Source organism: Scyliorhinus canicula, chromosome 12 (genome assembly GCF_902713615.1).
Source record: "Scyliorhinus canicula chromosome 12, sScyCan1.1, whole genome shotgun sequence".
In the NCBI taxonomy this organism is placed as follows: Eukaryota; Metazoa; Chordata; class Chondrichthyes; order Carcharhiniformes; family Scyliorhinidae; genus Scyliorhinus; species Scyliorhinus canicula.
In genome coordinates, this window is record NC_052157.1 from 13,972,956 (window position 1) to 13,988,008 (window position 15,053).

General features: G+C 49.4%; 1 protein-coding gene across 1 annotated transcript in view; it reads right to left on the reverse strand.

The window, feature by feature from the left end:
- Positions 1-15,053, reverse strand: part of rgma (repulsive guidance molecule BMP co-receptor a) — a 48,016-nt gene that overhangs the window by 11,065 nt on the left and 21,898 nt on the right. The window contains exon 3 of the mRNA XM_038813512.1: positions 8,541-9,046. Coding sequence (XP_038669440.1) covers positions 8,541-9,046 — 506 coding nt within the window. The remainder of the gene's footprint in view (positions 1-8,540; positions 9,047-15,053) is intronic.

Consider the following 15,053-nt stretch of genomic DNA (forward strand, 5'->3'; position numbering starts at 1 on the left):
TTCTTTTTTGTTTCACTGCGTGCTGGTGTATGGGCTACAGGAGCCAATGTTGTGTATATTTGGACAAGGAAAGAAATGGGACTTTCAGTCAGAATGAGGGTTCTTTGGTGCTTGGGTGTGCATGCGGAGTTTGTGTGCCGAAGGGGACTTCTGGGTTTTCCTGGGGCCGGACAAGGGGGAAAGAGACCCGGGCGGGGGCCTCCATGCTGGCCAGTTTAAGCCGGCCAGTGAACGGGGGTGAAGTGGGGGGAGGGGTTGCGACCAACGGAGCCTGGCAGAATAGGGTCCAATGGGTCTAGCTGGGGTGGAAAGTTGGGGGGAAGGAACCGTGGTTGGGGGGGGGAGGAGTTTTACAAGAGGAAGTGGAGGGGAGGAGTTGGGGGGGGGGGGGTTTACAACTCTTGGGTGTCATTTACGGTACTCTTTCGGAGGCTGGATGGCATTGAGTGCCGGGGGGGGGGGGGGGGGACTCTGTAGGTTAATGGTGAACATGGACGATCCCGGACTCCTTTTTCTTTTTCTCCTTTGTTTTTTTTTCCACCGTGGGAGGGTTTGTTTTATGTGATGCAATATTGACAGGTGGGTCGTTGGTTGGGGTGGTGGGAGGATGGGATCGTTGTTGATGTTAAGGGTATTGACTTTGTATTTGTTACCGTTTACTGCTTGTTGGGGAGGATGTCAATTTTGAAGGAAAATGTGAAAATGGAGAATAAAAATATTTTTTTTAAAAAGGTTTCAAGACCCAAACTACATGGAAAAGCATCATCATGAATGGCCTCGGTGGCCTCAATTACGGAGCAGTCCTGCAAAACGGGGGCCGGTTGAGTCACCCTCTCACTGGACTCCACCTGATACATATCGAAACTTCTGCTTTATTAAAACAGCAGAGCAAAATAAAACTGACCATCACGTGACAAACCTTTCCTTCAGGCACAATAATGTCATTTTTGTTTGCTTCCTCCGAGTTTGAGAAAAAGTGTACGGAAGTAAGCACAGTATTACTCCGCTGACACCGTGCCTCCCAACAAGGCCCAGGCCCATTTTGCGACCCACCTCGCTCAACCCGAAGCCGTGTTGCTGCACAAGGCTTTGGATTTGGTTGTGGACCATGAGGGGAGACCATGGCTTCTCAAACTGAGAGGGAGAAGGAATTGTAAAAGGAAGCAGGACTCTCCCCAGCACCCGTGGCAGCCCTCCCCCCCTCGCCACTGTGAACTCACCGTGTGCATTCCATTATTCCACAGTGCAGCATTCCCTAGAGGGTCCCGCATCGGCAGGGAGCGAGGAACCATGCTGTTCAGCACCATTAGGTGAATTCTTTCTCCTAACTTCCATTTTGACACCATCTGTTTGGGTTGCTGACAAAGCCACGAACAAAGATAGGACCAAGAGGAGGCCATTCAGTCCCTCGAGTCTGTTCCACCCATCAATTAGATCATGGCTGATATATACTTTTAACTTCATCTACCTGCCTTTGTCTGTAACTCTTAACTTCTTGACTCCTCTCACCCAAAGCTATTCAACTACATGGACTGCGTCGATTCACACAGGCGCCTTCTCAAGGGGGTGAAGCGCAAATGCCAAATTTGCCAACAACGCTCCCAACCCATGAACAAATCAAAGGCATTGGGTCCAGTCCTGTCAAGAAGCTAGGAAATAGGGCCATTCAGCCCCTCGGGCCTGCTCCGTCATTCAACTAGATCATGGCTGATCCTCTATCGCTCAGCCATTTCTCCGCACTATCCCTGCATCCCCTGTTGTCTTTCATATCTAGAAATCTACCCATCTCGGTCTTGAATATACTCAATGGTTGAGCCTCCACAATTCCCCCCTCCCCGGGAGAGGATTCCAGAGATTTGCCATCCTCTGACTGAAGAGATTTCTTCCCATCTCAACCTTAACTGGAACAACTCTTAATCTGAAACCCAGGTTCAACAACCTCATCCAGGGGGAAAAAAAATCTTCCGCGTATCTACCGCGTCGAGGCCTGCAGTAAATGTTTATGTTTCAGTGAGGTCACCTCTCATTCTTCTAAATTCTAGAGAATGTAGGCCTGGTCTCCTCAATCCCTCTGACGGCATCCTCACCCCTTCCAGCACAAGTCACCAGATAGCAAGTAAATCTGGCTGATTTTGTACCCTGCTCCCTCCCTCCCTCCCCTCAAGTCCAGCAGTCCTGCAGATCGGCTCTGTGGCTTAGATGGTTAAAGCACCTGTCCAGTAAACAGGCAATACCGAGTTCGAAATCACAGCAGTGCCTTCATGTTGGCAAAACGTTCGGGGCGGCATGGTGGCGCAGTGGTTAGCATTGCTGCCTCACGGCACTGTGGCCCCAGGTTCGATCCCGGCTCTGGTCACTGTCCGAGTGGCACTTGCCCATTCTCCCCGTGTTTGCATGGGTTTCACCCCCACAACCCAAAGATGTGCAGGCTAGGTGGATTGGCCAGGCTAAATTGCCCCTTAATTGGAAATAATGAATTGGGTACTCATTTTTTTTTTTTTAAAGTCCAGCGTCCTCCCGCCCCTCCACTGTCAGCTAATACAGCAGAGAATGTGATAGACCAATACGGACAAGGGACGATCTATGTCACACCGGGTGGTATATTCACCAACTGAGCCACCAAGGGGGGTGGTGGTGGTGGGGGCAGGAACGAGCGAAGTGAATTCCAACCAGAAATATCTGTCCAATCTCGTAGAATGGTCAGTTTTCTTTTCGGGATTCGAAAATCAGAAACCCTTTCAGACACGGGGCAGAGAAGCCAGGCAAAAAAATAAATATCACGCCGGGCTGAATTTCTGGAATTAGTTGCCTGTTTAGTAACACCTAGCAAGCAAGGAAAAATAAAAGCATTCTTACCGATCAAATTACATTAACAGGTTGTCTACATTTGGGTGAGTTGCAGCCTTTCAATAGCATAACTGCAACATCAACCTTTCTCTGGGCTGTCAGCTTACGGACAGATCTCATCATACATCGAGCGTGAAAATACAGGCAGGTTTAGTCACTGTGTCCTCGCTCTAATCATTTTTGGATGAAAGTCAAAAATGCAGTTGTCAAGGTGCAGTGCAGTATTGTTAGGAAAACAAAGATAGTTTTACGGGATTTATATTTGTATCGGTAAACATTAAAAATAGGGTATAATTTCAAGTGTTTAATTTAATGTTTCGGTGCCTGGAAGGATAAAACCTACAGTTAGGTTAATGCTGGATAAAGGCGTTTGTATGTGCGGAGGGGTTGGTTTCAATTCCAACTGTGATTCTATTGTGCTTAGAGAGGGCTACGGCATGAAGAGTAAATAAACCACACAGTGGCTGTTTAGCAACTTCAGTCTTGTAATTAGAGAATCTTTTAAGTTTTAGTTTAGTTTAGGCCTCACGGTAGCATGGTGGTTAGTATCAATGCTTCACAGCTCCAGGGTCCCAGGTTCGATTCCTGGCTGGGTCACTGTCTGTGCGGAGTCTGCACGTCCTCCCCGTGTGCGCGTGGGTTTCCTCCGGGTGCTCCGGTTTCCTCCCACAGTCCAAAGATGTGCGGGTTAGGTGGATTGGCCATGCTAAATTGCCCGTAGTGTAAGGTTAATGGGGGGATTGTTGGGTTACGGGTATACCGGTTACGTGGGTTAAGTAGGGTGATCATTGCTCGGCACAACATCGAGGGCCGAAGGGCCTGTTCTGTGCTGTACTGTTCTATGTTCTATGTTCTAATTTGATTGTAGGTGGAGATAGGTAGTGAGTGAGAGAGAAGGTAGCTCTCACAGCTCTGCGAGAAGCAGTTGGTTTCAGTAGGCTAAAGAGGCAACCGGCGAGATTCTCCGTTCCTGAGTCTAAGTGTTGACGCTGGGGCAGGATTAGTGGAGCTCTACAATAGCAAAACTGGCGCCGCACCTGGGCCAATTCACCGACCATCGAGGAGCTAGCACCGGCGCCACGTGGAACACGATTAATTCCAATGGAAAATGGAGTCGGATTCGCCAGGGTCGGGATTGGCACTCGATAAGACTGGCAAGCTGCAGCCAAATATTCGACTCCACTCCCCCCCCCCCCCCCCCCCCCCCACACACACATTGCCCAATGGCAAAATGCTCCGTCCGAGGGGCCGAGTTTCCGACGGCGCAGACCACGTGTGGCCAGAGCGGTCGGGAGTCTGGTGTGCCAGCCGCGGAGAGAGGGCGTGCAGACAATGTCCAGCGGCGCCACACTCGGCCAAGATCCACGCCGCTAGCCAGGGGGGGGCTTCTGCTAGGGCTGGGGGGACTGGTGTGGGGTGGCCAGGAGGTGGGCTGTGGGGTCAGGCTGGGCGGGCATGGTCCATCGCATCCGGCACCATCTTGTCCGGATTGATCGGTGCGTGTGCGTGGGGGGGGGGGGGGGGGGAGGCGTACGCGCTGCTGCAGCTCGTCAGCCCTCATGAGCAGCACGGGACTTGGTGATTCTCCACCCGCTTTCTGCATATTCTGCTGGTGTTTCACCCGGTGCTAGCCCCTCACCGCTGGCAGAAAGGGTGAGGGTTACGCGCCGATAGTCCCGTCATGAAACACCATGGATCCTCAGTTGCCTCAGCACTTGGCATCAGGAACAGAGAATCTAATCCACTGTCTTTTGAGCCAGGTTCCATTTTGGGATCTTCCCGTCCAGTTACAACACCAACTGGGGTCGGAACAGTATGCATACATGACACATTGCAAATCCAACTCACCTGGCACCAGGCAGGACCAGTTGGGACCGGGGTGGTGGGATGAGGGGCCACAATGAGAGACTTTTTAAAAATGGTGCCAGCTGGCAATATGTAAATCTGCCAACGGACCCGACATTTTAAAATGGGTTTGAATGGAAGTCTTCCAGCCATTAATTCCATTTAGTGTTCAGTGTCATTAGGTTGGTAAATAAAAGACATGTATTTATACAGCACCCTCCACGGCCTCAGGACATCCCAAAGCATTTGAGAGCCAATGAATTGTAATCACTGCTGTAATATAAAAGGTGAGGAGTCAATTAACAAGGATTCCCATTCTCGACTGTTGTCCCTGCTGGATGTACATATTGTAGTTAGGCAAGCTTGGGGGATCAGTAATCATTCACTACAGCCTGTGGCCACTAACCCAGGGCTAATCGAAACGGAAAGACACAAGTACCAGAGCGGAGGCACAAGTCAGAGATTTCAGAAGAGAAAATGGAAAGAACTCTAGTTAAGCTGCATTCAGCCATTAACACACACACACTCCACCTCACACTAATGCGCACGCGCACACAAACGTGCACGTGTGCCCCGACAGTCGCACGCGCTCTCACTATGACAGTGGCACGCGCTCGCACCCCAACAGTGGCACATGCTCACACTCTCAATGCTGGGTACGTTTCCGCATTCACATCAACATCAACACATTGACTGCAACTTCACAATGCCACTGAGGAACAGGGCTGATTGGAAAAGATTAGAGAGCGCATGAACTCTCGGGCAGCACAGTAGCACACTGGTTAGCACTGTAGCTTCTCGCAGCTCCAGTGTCCCACGTTCGATTCCCAGCTTGGGTGGCTGTCTGTGCGGAGTCTGCATGTTCTCCCCGTGTGTGCGTGGGTTTCCTCCGGGTGCTTCGGTTTCCTCCCACAAGCCCAAAGATGTGCTGGTTAGGTGGATTGGCCGTGCTAAATTGCCTTTAGTGTCCAAAAAGGTTAAGTTGGGTTACGGGGATAGGGTGGAGGTGTGGGCTTAAGAGGGGTGCTCTTTCCAAGAGCCGGCGCAGACTCGATGGGCCAAATGGCCGCCTTCTGCACTGTAAATTCTATGATTCTATGAACTGCTATATTGAGATCATTGGTAAGTGAGTCAGGGGCTACTTATATCCTTATTGATCCTGCTTGAAGAAGCTGGACATTTTCAAAGTGAAACCTCTCAATTATTTTACAAAACATTTCTTCTGTTGAAATGCAAAATGCAGGAATGCAAATGATCAGCTCATCATTCACGTGCAATGCAATGATTTTTTTTAAGTTACAAGGATCCACACCTTCCCCTTTTCTCAAATTCAATCTCTCAACACTTTTAATAAAAGCTTCAAGTGTCTCAAATGAATCAAGCGGAAGTGTGATCATTACTATAGAGGAAACTGCTATTACTATCTCTGGGGAGTTTAGGAGTTTGGGGTTTTAAATCCACTTCCCCCCGCAGCATTTTTCCCAACATTGCAGCCAAACTGACAGAATTCCGTCACTCCGGGGCGGCATGTGGCACAGTGGTTAGCACTGCTGCCACCGAGGACCCGGGTCCGAATCCCAGCCCCGGGTCACTGTCTGTGTAGAGTTTGCACATTCTCCCCGTGTCTGCGTGGATTGGCCACGCTAAATTGCCCCATAATTGGGAAAAAAAAAAAGAATTGGGTACTCTAAATTTATTTTTAAAAAGGATTACGTCACTCGCAGCCAATGTGTGGCATCAGGGCCGATTGATGAACTCCCAGCCTCATTTCACTTCATCCAAAGGTGTGTGCAGGTTTGCCAAGGCAGCAAGCGGCACCTCTCGCACTTCACAGGACACAAGAGTGAAGCGGGTCCCCACCCTGCAAAGCTGGCAACACCGCATTCGCTACGGCGTCAAATAATTCAAATCGCACGTTTAACACAAAGCAGACCTCCACGCCCCCCCCCCCCCCCCCCGACCCCTCCACTTTCCTCCCACAAAGCTGCCGACAGCACAGGTAAAGGGCCCATGTGTCGATACTCGGCTGAGCGGTGACAGGATATTCGACCCTGGGTGGCATCACCCAGCAGAGGAGGTTCTTCCTCGTGGTCCTGGCCGCATTTATCCTTCAGGCAACGTCAAAGCAGATGATCTGCTGATTGTCAAGCGATGTTTTGTGTGAACTTACTTTGCACAAATGCGTGGCGGGGGGGGGGGGTTCCTGGACTGTTGCGGCGGTAACACTTCAGAAATACACCTCACTGGCTGTGAAGCTCAAGGGGTATTCGGAGGTGGCGAGGGATTGGGAATCTGTGGAATTCTGCAGGTGCTCAGTCGTTTGTGTTTATTCGAGTTAGAGGTTAGCAGATTTTTAGGTGCTAACATTTTTGGAATGAGGGCATATTGCGTACTGTGGAAAGGTGGACTTGAGATACAAGATCAGCTGTGGTCTTGATGAATGGGAGAGCAGAAGGACCCTATGATCTACTCCTGCTCCAGTTCTTATGTTCTTATGGAAGGCGCTACATAAATTCAGATGTCGTCTCTCCTTTCTTTAACACGCCAGGACAATTCCATGAATCTTTTCGAGCAGGACTGAAAAACATAGAATTTCCGGCTCTGGGTCACTGTCCGTGTGGAGTTTGCACATTCTCCCAGCGTTTGCTTGGGTTTCGCCCCCACAACCCAAAGATGTACAGAGTAGGTGGATTGGCCACACTAAATTGCCCCTTAATTGGAAAAAATGAATTGGGCACTCTAAATTTATACGCAAAAAAACACAACAGTGCAGAAGGATGCCATTCGGCCCATCGAGTCTGCACCGGCCCTTGGAAAGAGCACCCCACTTAAGCCCCACACTTCCACCCTATCCCCGTAACCCCACCTAACCCGTTTTGGACACCAAGGGCAATTTAGCATGGACAATCTACCTAACCTGCACGTCTTTGAACTGTGGGAGGAAACCCACGCAGACACGGGGAGAACGTGCAGGCTCCGCATAGACAGTAACCCAAGCCGGGTATCAAACCTGGGACCCTGGCGCTGTGAAGAAACCGTGCTAACCACTGTGCTACCCTAAAAGTGGGCAGTCTGGGTCTTGATTTCTCCTCTCCCCTCGCCCACAAGGCCAGTATTTCAGATGCTGCTCTCGCCTCCAACCAGACAGCCTGGCAGAGGTTGAAAATCAAAGCTCCACCCCACATTGGCTGGGCTCATCGCTGCTATAACAGCTGTTGCTGTAGGAACCACGTACCCACTCTGTGGACCAATTAAAAAGGTTCTCCTTTAGTGTTCCACTCATAAGAAAATTCAGATGTGGTGATAACAGAAATATCTGGAGGGGACAGATTGTGATCACTGGGACCATGGCACCTTTCAATGACCCTCAACCATGTTAGTAAACGGCAGCACGGTGGCACAGTGGTTAGCATTGCTGCCTACGGCGCTGAGGACCCGGGTTCGAATCCCGGCCCTGGGTCACTGTCTGTGTGGAGTTTGCACATTCTCCCCGTGTTTGCGTGGGTTTCACCCCCACAACCCAAAAGATGTGCAGGATAGGCGGATTGGCCACTCTAAATTGCCCCTTAATTGGAAAAAATTGGGAACTCTAAATTTATTTTTTTTTAAACCATGTTAGTAAGACGGGATAAAGGATGCTATGTGGCTTGCGTTGTCAAACACTGTTGTAAACGTAAATTAACCTTGCCAAGGTTAATACAACCAAGGCCCGTTTGTTTATCAAATTATGCAAGCGGGCTTCATTCTGAAATTCCAATCTCAAAATGCTTATGTGCAAATTCAAAGATAGCCAGAGTTTTCTTCATCCTGTACAGAGTTTACTATTATGCGTTGGTCAACGTCCTCACCTTACTCGTGGCGGTAGCGCTCGATCCTTGAACGACAGCGACATTGGTGACTTGGACAAACAGGTAGTCGTTGTCGATGAGCGGCCAGGCCCCGCGGACCTTGCATGTTTGGAAGTCGTCTGTGAACGTGCGGAGATGCGGGTCCCCGAACAGGCCGCAGTGCGTGTAGTTAGGGTGCGGCGCCTTCTGCTGCAGACTCTTCTCGTAGTTGCACATCTCAGGAGCGTCCGAGTGCACCATGAAGTCCAGGGAGGTGGGCTGTGTGCGCGGCGGGGGGTGCGTGGGCCCCACCTTGGAGCAGTTGTGCTGGCTCATGAGGTCCTCGATGCCGTGGACGGCAGAGTGATAGGCCAGGTCCCCTCGGCAGGCTCGCGCCGTCTTCCTGGTGCACTGGGAATAGGCTCGCAGCGCGATGCAAAACTCCACCGATTCTTCATCCACGTGTAGCCCAGACGTGGCGGCTAGGTATTCGGAATTACACTTCAGAATCCTGCACTGACAGCTGACTGCAGGGAGAAACAAAGACAAACATTGTTAACTTTTACTTCCCAATTTTGCACCTTATTCCTCCTCTCCAGGGACTCCTTGTGATGGTAACTGTCTCCTTCTGGAGGACCAATAGGCACAGAACTTAGAGTCGCTGTTTGATTATTAGAGCAGTAGAGTTCAGCAGGAACCCCAGCAGGGAATACCGGGATAGGATCAGACCTGGGAAACTCAGGGCCTTGATTTTCCTACCTTCTTTTTCTTTATTCTTCCATGCGAGGGGAGCGTGACTGGCAAGGCCAGCATTTGTTGCCCATCCCTAATTGCCCTGAGGATGAGCAGCTTGTTTGGCCACTTTAGAGGGCAGCTCAGAGCCAATCACTTTGCTGTGGAACTGGAGTCACGTGTAGACCAGATCGGGTAAGGATGGTGAATTTCCCCCTCTTCAAGATCACAGGTGAACCAGATGGTTATCATTAATCAGATCAGTTTCATCATTTTAAAAAAATTAATTTTGTGTACCCAATTCATTTTGTTTTTCCCAGTTAAGGGTCAATTTAGCGTGGCCAATCCACCTACTCTGCACATCTTTTTTTTTTTGGTTGTGGGGGTGAGACCCACGCAGACACGGAGAGAATGTGCAAACTCCACACGGGCAGTGACCCAGGGCCGGGATCGAACCCGCGACCCTAGGCGCCGTGAGGCAGCAGTGCTAACCACTGCGCCACCGTGCCACCCTTTACTGAGATCAGATTTATAACTGAATTCAAATCCCACCAGCTGCCATTGTGGGATGAACCCATTTGAGCATTCGCCTCTGAATTACTACTAATTAACTCCCCAGTTAATTAGGTCGATTGTAGCACCCTAGTCCCGCTCGAAGATAACCAGGAAGTCAGCCCGAGAACATTTCTCCTCTGTCTGGTTTAACATCCCTATACATTTACCCATTAAGCACTGACTCAATGTTCACTGCCATTGTGATATAGAGATAGCAAAGAACACCCACTCACGGCTCTGAGATAATGGTGAAGACTCTGCGGTGATTGGCACTCGACCCCATAAATGATTTGCTTTATTTTATTTTATTTTATTTATTGTCACATGTACTGAAGTACAGTGAAAAGTATTTTTCTGCGGCCAAGGGATCGTACACAGTACGTACATAGAAGATAAAAAACAAAATCGACAGAGTACATTGACAATGGTACAGCGACAAACAGTGATTGGTTACAGTGCGGAACAAGGAGCCAAACAAAGCAAATACGTGAGCAAGAGCAACAAAGGCCGTTGTGAATAGTGTTCTTACAGGGAACAGATCAGTCCGAGGGGGAGTCGTTGAGGAGTCTTGTAGCTGTGGGGAAGAAGCTGTTTCTATGTCTGGATGTGCGAGTCTTCAGACTTCTGTATCTTCTGTCTGATGGAAGGGTCGGGAAGGGGGCAAAGCCTGGGTGGGAAGGGTCTTTGACAATGCTGTCTGCCTTCCTGAGGCAGCGTATACAATATAAGGCAGGAGGCGTATACAATAATAATAAGAATCGTTTGTCACAAGTAGACTTCAATGAACTTACTGTGAAAGGCCCCTAGTCGCCACATTCTGGCGCCTGTTCAGGGAGGCCGGTACGGGAATTGAACCCGCGCTGCTGGCCTTGTTCTGCATTACAAGTCAGCTGTTTAGCCCAGTGTGCTAAACCAGCCCCTACAGAATCAATGTGGGGGTGGCAAGCTTGTGAGTCTCTTTCCATTGGCAGAGGTGAGACTGGGAGGAAGAGCCAGAAAAAGCAGATATATCTCCTGCCTCTGCTTGTGATCTGATATGAATTTGGGGATTATGCAGGGGGGGGGGGGGGGCTGGCATGGGGGAGACAGAGCAATAACTCATGTTGCCATTTCAGTAAAGTGCAACATCACAAGTGCAACTTTCATGCCAAGGCCACTTCAGCTGTTACAGACAGCCAGATGCACAGTTAGCGATTCTGCCCTTCCAAACGGAGTTGAGTGTCAGGAGAGAGCATTTTGTCAGCACAATGCTGTGAAAGCGCTGGAAGTACAGATCTGTTATACACAGCGGGAGAGATCTGAAGGAACGAATAAAGAACATCGCACAAGTAATGGACAGACCCAGCCGGAGCAAGTCGCTGATCAAGAGACTTTTGTTACATTGACTGCAGAGCCCAGTAACATCACGAAGGAAAAATCAATTGATTGTTGGTAAAAAAGATCTAAGTTCAGTAAAATGTACAGTATCCGGCATATGGAGGTGGGTGGTGCCCATTAATGGGGAGTTCTGTTTACCAATGGAATAAGGTAAGCATGCAGGTGCAGCAGGCGGTAAAGAAGGCTAATGGTATGTTGGCCTTCATTGCAAGAGGTTTCGAGTATAAAAGCAGGGATGTGTTGCTGCAATTATACAGGGCCTTGGTGAGGCCACACTTGGAGTATTGTGTGCAGTTTTGGTCTCCTTCTCTGAGGAAGGATGTTCTTGCTCTCGAGGGAGTGCAGCAAAGGTTTATCAAACTGATTCCAGGGATGGCGGGACTGTCATATGAGGAGAGATTGACCAGGTTAGTATTGTTCTCGCTTGGAGTTCAGAAGAATGAGGCGGGATCTCATAGAGACTTATAAAATTCTAACAGACGAGACAGGGTAGATGCAGGGAAGATGTTACCAATGATAGGTGTGTCCAGAACCAGGGGTCACTGTCTGAGGATTCAGGGTAAACAATTTCGGATATAGATAAGGAGACACTTCTTCACACAAAGAGTGGTGAGCCTGTGGAATTCATTACCACAGGAAGTAGTTGATGCTAAAACTTTGAATATATTCAAGAGGCGGCTGGATACAGCAGTTGGGGCAAATGGGATCAAAGGCTATGGGGAGAAAGCAGGATTAGGCTATTGAGTTGGATGATCAGCTATGATGGTGATGAATGGCAGGGCAGGCTCGAAGGGCCACAAGGCCTACTCCTGCTCCTATCTTCTCTGTATCTGTATATCTATGAATACAGACAGTAAAGAATGGTATTCCTTTTCCTTCTAATCATCAATGGTACATTAAACATAAATGAAAGTATAAATTAATACAGTATATATAGGTATATATATATAGGTATGGGTTCCAGATAACCTTGCCATTTCCACTGGTTAATAAAAGTGATGATTCATGGGTGGCACGGTGGTTAGCCCTGCTGACTCACGGCACCGAGGTCCCAGGTTCGATCCCAGCCCCGGGTCACTGTCCGTGTGGAGTTTGCACATTCTCCCCGTGTCTGCGTGGGTCTCACCCCCACAACCCAAAGCCACACCAAATTGCCCCTTAATTGGGAAAAAAAAATAATTGGATACACGAAAAAAAAAAATTTTAAATGCTGATTCATATTAATGGCAGAAATTCCGGTCGTAGCGAAGTCGAGTTGGTAGGAGTGCTGGGTAAACAGAGTTTACTCTGCCTAATATTCTGCCAGAATGGGGTTTTGGAAGGAGAGGTTAGGACAGTCAGTGGGTTTTTACAACAAAGTCATCATTTGACTTTTAATTCCAAATTTTTATTCAAGTCAAGTTTCACCATCTGCCATGGTGGGATTTGAACCTGGGTCCCCACTGCATTACCCTGTGTCTCTAGAATCCAGAGACAATATCACTGCACCACCGCCTCGTGCATTTAAAACGTTGCAAATTGCTTCCTAAATTCAAGGTACATAGAACATACAGTGCAGAAGGAGGCCATTCGGCCCATCGAGTCTGCAACGACCCATTTAAGCACTCACTTCCACACTATCCCCGTAACCCAATAATCCTTCCTAACCTTTTTGGTCACTAATTTATCATGGCCAATCCACCTAAGGAGGAAACCCACGCAGACACGAGGAGAACGTGCAGACTCCGCACAGTCAGTGACCCAGCGGGGAATTGAACATGGGACCCTGGGGCTGTGAAGCCACAGTGCTATCCACTTGTGCTACCGTGCTGCCCCTAGGTTCAATTGTAATATGGAAAGGGGAGTTGGATAAATAGCTGAAAAGGAAATTTGGCAGAGCAGTGGGGGAATGAGTAGGGGAGTCGAACTGACTGGGTAGCCCTTTCGAAATGCTAGCCCTGGTATAAAGGGCTGAATGGCGCCATTGTTCTTCTGATTCTCTCCTCACCTTTTCAATCCCGGCGACGGCCTGCACTATGGGTCCTGACCCTTCCACTTAGCCTCTCATTTTGAAAGCTACATCTCCAATAAATGGCAGTGATTAGGTCGCAACAATCTAATTCAAAGGGATTCAAGGCAACGTCACAAATCACAGCGCAAGGCGAGTGCACCCTATAACTGTCATCTGAATCCGGAGATGGAGTTCTGGGGCGGTATGCGCACTGCGTGATTAACGGCTGTGAAATGATTAAAGCAGCCTTATCATCAACTGATCTCTAACTGACGACCTGTATTATGGTATATAATAGATTTATGTCAACAATTTGGGAAAGCTCTTACGAGGTTTTGTAGGAAAGCAAATTGTATTCCTCAGCGATAAAGGTCTTTCTGTGCCCTTAGCAGTCCTTCTAATAAACCATTTGCACAGAGCGCCCCTACTGCCTAGTGAGGTGCAAAACTACACACAACATATAGGTCCCAGGGTTAATCCCTGCTTTCACTCTAATGGTCAGCCCAGATGCCGAAATGGCCTTCAACCAGCCCCCAGGGCGGAGGGAATAACCAGCCAGCAAATCCACCACTGATCAGAGTCCAGTGGCCCTTGGTAAGTGTCAATTACAGCAGGCACTACAACTATGAAATTGAATATTCAACTGGCATCCACTGCCCAGGTAATGTACTCCCCCCCCACCACAAGTATCAGGGGGACACCTGCATTATTTTAACCTGCATTGGGGGGGGGGGGGGTGTGAACATCGGACGTTAATAAGGTGGAATTTGAACAGATCCCTGGGCTTTACAGTCCAGGGACTCAACTCTTCCGCAGAAGGATGGGATGGATTTTGAGGAGAGCATGCATTGTCATAGAATCGTAGAATTTTACCCAATTATTTTTTCCAATTAAGGGGCAATTTAGCGTGGCCAATCCACCTACTCTGCACATTTTTGGGTTGTGGGGGCGAAACCCACGCAGACACGGGGAGAATGTGCAAACTCCACACGGACAGTGACCCAGAGCCGGGATCGAACCTGGGACCTCAGCGCTGTGAGGCGGTTGTGCTAACCACTAGGCCACCGTGCTGCCCTAGAATCGTAGAATTTAAAGGACAGGAGGGCATTCGACCCATCGAGTCTGCACCGACCCTTGGAAAGAGCACCCTACTTAAACCCACACATCCACATTATCCCTGTAACCCAGTAACCCCACCTAACCTTTGGACACTAAGGGCAATTTAGCATGGCCAATCCACCTAACCTGCACATCGTTGGACTGTGGGAGGAAACTGGAGCACCCGGAGGAAACCCACGCAGACACTACACAGTCACCCGAGGCCGGAATTGAACCCGGGACCCATGAGGCAGCAGTGCTAACCACTGTGTCACCCTGCCGCCCCATTTGCATAAGGCATAAACAGCAGAGGAATAAGAGAACAGATTTCTGATGGGTACCGAGATGTGCGGCAACTTGCTCCATAGCGAGTCTCAGACATATGGGCGGAATTCTCCCATCCTGGGACCCACCGGGGGGGAAGGGGGGGGGGGTTTCCTGATGCGAAGGCCAGTGGGAAAATACGTCAAATTTTCCAACCACAACCACATTAATTATGCAGTTGATTGTTTTGCGCCATGTTCCGTGGCAGAGCAGGCCTGATGGGGTGTAGTCCGTCACCCTATCCGAGCGTCCTATTGCCAAGGTGCCCAACATCACTGAACCACTGCTGAAGAAAGAAGGTGGACCGCCCGAAAATGAAGATGGATCTCCGGGAGCACTCGGGAGGCTGAAAGATTGAACCACCGAATCAGGAAGGTCCAACTGTATATGCTAACTCCCACACACCCTGTGGTGTTCCGGGGTTCAGGGTTGCCGGGGGTAACCATCCTGAACTCCGG